The 5,924-nt window shown below is 36.9% G+C and overlaps 1 protein-coding gene across 1 annotated transcript; it reads right to left on the reverse strand.

Moving 5' to 3' along the window:
* Window positions 1-2,790: 2,790 nt before the first annotated feature.
* Window positions 2,791-4,600, reverse strand: LOC113326389 (UPF0481 protein At3g47200-like). The gene is made up of 4 exons (XM_026574127.1): window positions 3,918-4,600; window positions 3,701-3,803; window positions 3,489-3,581; window positions 2,791-3,336 (listed from the first exon to the last, which is right to left on the reverse strand). Exons 1-4 carry the CDS (start codon window positions 4,598-4,600, stop codon window positions 2,791-2,793), a joined length of 1,425 nt encoding a protein of 474 aa, XP_026429912.1.
* Window positions 4,601-5,924: the final 1,324 nt, after the last annotated feature.

The raw sequence follows: 5,924 nt of genomic DNA on the forward strand, positions 1-5,924 counted from the left end.
GGCACGTTTCTTTTCGGAATTGGCTTTCCACTCAATTATAGTAGGTGAATGGGAAAGGAGACAAAAGAGGAAGATTCCCTGTTGCAGACACTTCATAATCACATGCTAATTAAGTAAGTCTTAATACAGACTCATTCCAAATGCTTTTTCTTCCTTCTTTCTTTTCCTTATAAGATGTGAAAAATGAAACTTTGAAGAATCAATCAACTTAGAAGAGAAACATATCAAAAGATGAAAGAAAGCTTGGTTTCCCGTGATGTTAAACTTGATTTATCTCTCCGTATGAATTGTTTGAAGAATTTCCATTCACTGATCAAAACTGCTACTTTTCTAATTAGATCTAAAAACAATGACTAACATAGAGAAGAAAGAGAAAAAACTAGGAAGTAAATATTTTCGTTTATTTTTATGACGTGGAAAAATTAAAAACAATTTCTTTCCGTCACATAAGTGTCCACGTGAAAAAACGTTGTTACTCGGCTGCTATTCAGCGGGTTATATAACATTTTCGCTATTCCTTATCCATCCAAAGAGGTTTTACAGAAAAGAAAAAGAAAAAACAACGCTTCCTATATGTATATGTATATATATATAGACCGTAGAAAGAGAGTTTTTTAAATTGTTTCTAATCTTGCTACGTATCCGGATTCTGGATATGCCTAAACTAAGGTATGCTCGTATTACCAAATCAAGGTAATGGGTCGAGTTCCAAACTTGTGGCCACTAATTAATTTGGAAAATGGATCATTTGTCCAAATATTTTTAAAACATGGTTTAAATGGACGAGTAAAAATTATTATGGGTGAAATGGACACCAAAAAAATAGCAAGGATGAAACTGGATTCATCCTGACTTAAACTTATAGCAAAGATGAAACTAGATGCATCCTGATGTAAATTAAAAATAAGAAAAGGTATTTAAAAATGGATAGGATGAAATTGTTTACATCCTGACTATTTTTACATTTTTGTCCATTTAAACAAAATCAAAATCTAAATGTCCTTTTCACTCAGGAATTATTGATTTTGGTCTTTTTAACCAATTTTGTGTAATTAATTTCTTTATCAATCAAAGAAAATAAAATAATTACAAAATGGATGGAGTGCTGCATCAGCATTGTACTGTTTAAATCATTCTTCTACCATTTGTGTTGATATAGTAGTAACATGATTAAAGTAGATTAATCTGGGGCTAAGAGTTAAAATGCCCCAATCTGGGGGTGTTGTTTGTAAAAATGCCTCAATTTTTTTTAAAAAAGTTAAAATGTTCCAATCCGTTATTTTTTCTATCCAAGCTAGTTAAATGGTCAATTTTGCACAACGTGAGCTCTCACATGTGAAGAAATATCATTTTTGACCCCAATTTTTATTAGATTGACATTTTACTCTTATAAAGTAATAAACCTTTAATATTGCGACGTGTCATATTTTTGCCACCACCGCCATCAACGACGTCGCCATCCATATCGCCAGTACCACCACCTCTACCACCACCACCGCCGCCGCTACCACCACCACCTCCGCCGCTACCACCACCACAAGTGCCAAATCACTACTAGAACCACCACTGTCGATGCCACCACTGTCGATGCCACCACCGTCGCTTTCACGACCGTCGTCACCACCAGAACCACCACCGCTGCCACCACCACCACCACTTTCCCCACCACCACCCCCTAAACCCTAAAACCTTGAACCCTGAAACCCTTAACCCTAACCCTGAATCCTGAAGGGTTATTATTGTCTCACATGTGTGCCAATGGAAAACTTAACTAACTTGGATGGAAAACTTAACGGATTGGGGCATTTCTAGAACCTAGTTTAATTGGGGGCCATGAAATCTAAATAGGGGCCATGAAATTTTATTTGCACCCCAAATTTTTCAGGGGCGTATCAATCTGAATATGAAAATACTCTTTTACCCTTTACTAATTCAAAATCTAAAAATCAGTTAATCCCTAATTAACTACACTAACCATGGCCCCTAATTTATACCTAAAACTAAAAGAGAAACTGATTTCTCTTCTTCTTCATCTTCCTCCCCCCTCTTCATCTTCTCCACCAACACCATTAACGACTCTCGGAAGAAAAAAATTTCTTCAACCGATTCATCGCGTAATCGTCAATGATAAAACTTTAATCGACGATTAACTGATTAACAAACGTGGCTCGAAGCAAACCGCTAGAAAAGCAAATCAAATCCCTAATATCGTAGATACGTTGAAGGGTAAGATTTACGAGAGAAGAACTCCCAAACCCAAAAAATCGAAATCCAAAGAAGGCATGGCTCCAATTAGAAGGTATATGAACTAAAACCCAACTTATATTCGATCTTTTGGTGTGTTTTATCTCCCTTGGTGTGTTTTAAATCCTGAACTTAATTAAACTTATTTAAGTTTTAATATTAAACACTTAGGGGCATTTTAGCCATTTAGAAAATAAATTTATAAAGGATGACCCAAATTAGGGTGGGGTGATCTTTTTTGTGCTTTAGTGCAAGGCCCCTAATTAAACTAGGTTCTACAACCATGCCTCCCAAATTGAGGCATTTTGGCTATTTTTCCATTAATCTGCTTTCGAATGATTAATACAATAAGAGGGAAGACATTTCTTAACAGATGAGATTAAGTACTTTAAAGGTAGAAACTGGAAACAAACAAGCACTGGCCAATCTTACAAGCCATAGCTAGTATAGAAAAACAATACAAACAACGATAAGCAATTACGATAATCTGAAAATTCTGTTCGACAACAAGTTTAACCCAGTGGAATAAATTTAGCAATGCGCCTACTACTTCCGAGGCTTGTAATAACCATAGATAGAATAGAAGGTCTGAGATATGGTGAGAGCCAAGAGTAGGACTGCAGCCAAGAGGGAGAGAAACGCCCATGGGATCTTGAAGTAGGTGTAACTGAGGGTTGCACGCCACTCGTTCCACTGATTCTTAGAGTGGTCATCCAGCTCTTTCAGCACTATTTTCTCTAGCATGTTCTCAGGGTCTGGGGTTACGCCCTTGGACAATTCATTAAACAGCTTTGCCACTGCCTTGTCACTTCCAATCGAATTGATCAATACACCACTAGTCCTCAGGATTTTAACATCGTCTGCGGAATCGATGATACTGTCCATGAAATACACGTATGACGTGATGTCGTTCCCTACTCCTACGTGGATCCTCTCGAATGCCATCAGGTTGAGTAACTTCGATTCTATGGTGTCGTCGATGTCCACCACTGGAAGTTTCAGTGTGTGACCTTCAACCCATATTTCAGTTGGGTGAAAATTACTAGTACTTTCCTCAAACTTGATTCCAGACTCGTGAAGATTCGTTATGACCTTTGAGCAGCAGTTCTATTCTTTTGAGCAGTACACTTCCTATGACCAAAAATAGAAGTACGACCTTTCGCCTTATTGTAGTTCTTATTTTTGCGAAGTCTTTCAGGCAAATTATTCGACTGTAGCAGGCTCTTCCTATTGAGGTCCAATACGTGCAAGCATGGACACATATTTTGGTTTCCATATTGTGAATTGCGTCCACAGAAGTTCAATATAATGTTGTTCAAATGCTCTTCGATAGCCTCCTGCATATATCATGTATACATACAGAAATTTTTAGATTAACGATCTAACAAATAGTACAAATAATTAGAAAAGAAGATATAGTCGACTAGGATAAGATATGTAAGTTATGATGACACACCTTTGGTTCAGTGGGTAGAGCAGCACCAAGCAAAGTCTTAAGAAGAAGCATAGGGTGCCACTGTAGTACAGTGGTAAAGTCATTGGGTGATGATACCAATGATCTGCGTTCGAAACTCGCCAGCATCAAATTCTTTACCGATCAAAAAAAAATAAATATAGGGAGTTAGTTTTCGAGCATCAGCATGTCCCTCCTTATGTAAGACATGAAATAAAACTTGCCGTGAAGACGGAAAATAGGGTCATTGTCAGCATAGCAGTGCTCATACACTGAGCCTTTCAAGGCGGAGGCTGTAGTTTTTTGTTTGTTTCTTCTAACTACTGAGGTTGTAGCTTCTGATGCTGTTCCAGTTGATAGTGGTTTGTGATGGTCATAAACCGATGACCACTGCAAAATTTCAAGCATGAAACACCCATCAAGTATCATGAGCTTCAAGAACCCATCTTGATCTTGACGCCACTTATCATCTAGGGAGTCGTAAGCATCCATGAGATGTTGCATTACAGGTAATACCTCCTTCTGAATATGTATTGGTAATTCTTTTGGATCGCTGGCCTCCTCAATATGATCAACCTGTTGCCATCTGTAGTTGGTGGTGGTGAGCGAGTCGACAAGTTTTTGGAGAGTTATGTCGTATCTTCTTAGAAAATGACTTAGGACACGGCGCTTATGAGGATCCATCTTCTTAAGATGGTCACCATTGTCTTGATGGTAAGGACCAAAGGAGACAGTGTGAGGAAAGTAAGCAGCAGATTTTTTGTTGTTATCGTGGCCTGTGGTAGTCGCCGGCAACTTGTAAATAGAAGGCTTATTCCATTGCGCATTCTGAGAATCTTTATCCAAAACATCAACATCTATCGCCCAGCTTTTCATCAACAATGATACCTTGTCTTCTCCCATATTCCTTTAGTTTTCTTGATCAAACGACTAAAATTTGTAGTAGGGAGTTGGAGATGGGTTTGAACTTTGAACTATATATATATATGTAGTTCCTTGCTTACAATACCGTTAGCAGCTAGTAGTACTTGTACAAAAACGGATAATTTAAAGCAATTACAACTGCACGGTGGCAAAAGCAAAAGAAGGAAACGCATGAGAAAATATTCCAGAGAGAGTGAGAGAGACACCAGCTTTGAGATGTAGGTGTTAATCCTCGCTGGTGGCGAAAACATTTTATATTGGATTCCCAAGAAACTAAATGTGGATGGATGTCGAAAGTAAATGGAGAAATCCCTTAACCACTACTCTCTTTTTAAAATCTAAGATGTCCGATCAAAATATGTCACAAGCAGGGTCGGAAGCACACGTTAGCTAAACCTGGCTGTAACCCTCCTTTTTCCTGAGAAATCCCACCAAGTCCGTATTTCACCCTTGCAGAAATTGAAAAAAATAAATTTAATCCACCAATCCTTATCGATTTAGTCCACCAAGCAAATAAATTTAGTCCACCAAGAAGATGAGAGAAAGAAAAGAGAGGGAGAATTAGCTACTTAAGTGAAATTGAATGCAATTGTGGTTCACCAGATCCGTTAACTTCAAGTATTAGGTAAGGATATTCTTCTATGCTTCTTAGTATCATTCATAAAAACAATACCTAAGTAGTTATAATTTTTATTTCATGTCAATTAGTTAGGTTTTACGGAATAACTGCTTTCTAGGGTTTTGGTTGTTTTTTGGGTTGGAATTGGATTTTATTGGGGTATATATTTAAAAACATAGTTTTGTAATAATATGCCAAAGTTAGAGAGATAGTATGGTGGTATTGTTTTGAGCTCCCACACTATAGGCATGGGTTCAATTCCCACCCCACACAATTTCACTAGGGTATATACTATTTATACTATATATTATATTACATTAGTCCGGGAGCGGCCTTAAATTTTCAAAACGTATTAAGATAATTATATCATGATTAATTACAGTTAATGTTGAAATTTTAATACGGCCGTTTTTTTGCTGTTACAAAGAAATTTAATTGGCATTTAATCGAAAATTAATTTTCCATTAATTCCATTGATTCTTTTTGATTATAAAAAAAAAAAAAAACTGGTTTCTGGAAGAAAATATATAGAACGTTATTTTTATTTCGTCAAGTTTTTTCTGAGCAAGTGTTGTTGAAAGAGTTATTATTGATTCGATTTCTCAGTGCAGAGAAATCGAAAGAGATAAGCTGTTTTATCCCATAGGGTTTCGACAAAAAAACTGACTGCTAGCACAATCAAGA

The sequence above is a fragment of the Papaver somniferum genome, unplaced genomic scaffold, assembly GCF_003573695.1.
Source record: "Papaver somniferum cultivar HN1 unplaced genomic scaffold, ASM357369v1 unplaced-scaffold_10, whole genome shotgun sequence".
Lineage (NCBI taxonomy): Eukaryota > Viridiplantae > Streptophyta > Magnoliopsida > Ranunculales > Papaveraceae > Papaver > Papaver somniferum.

Coding starts and splice junctions, on each gene's coding strand:
- LOC113326389 (XM_026574127.1), bottom strand. CDS start 4,600: ATGGGAGAAGACAAGGTATCATTGTTGATGAAAAGCTGGGCGATAGAT. Junction 3,804..3,917: donor ATTTTCCGTCTTCACGGCAA/GTTTTATTTCAT, acceptor TTTCGAACGCAG/ATCATTGGTATCATCACCCA. Junction 3,337..3,488: donor ATATGTGTCCATGCTTGCAC/GTATTGGACCTC, acceptor TGCTGCTCAAAG/GTCATAACGAATCTTCACGA.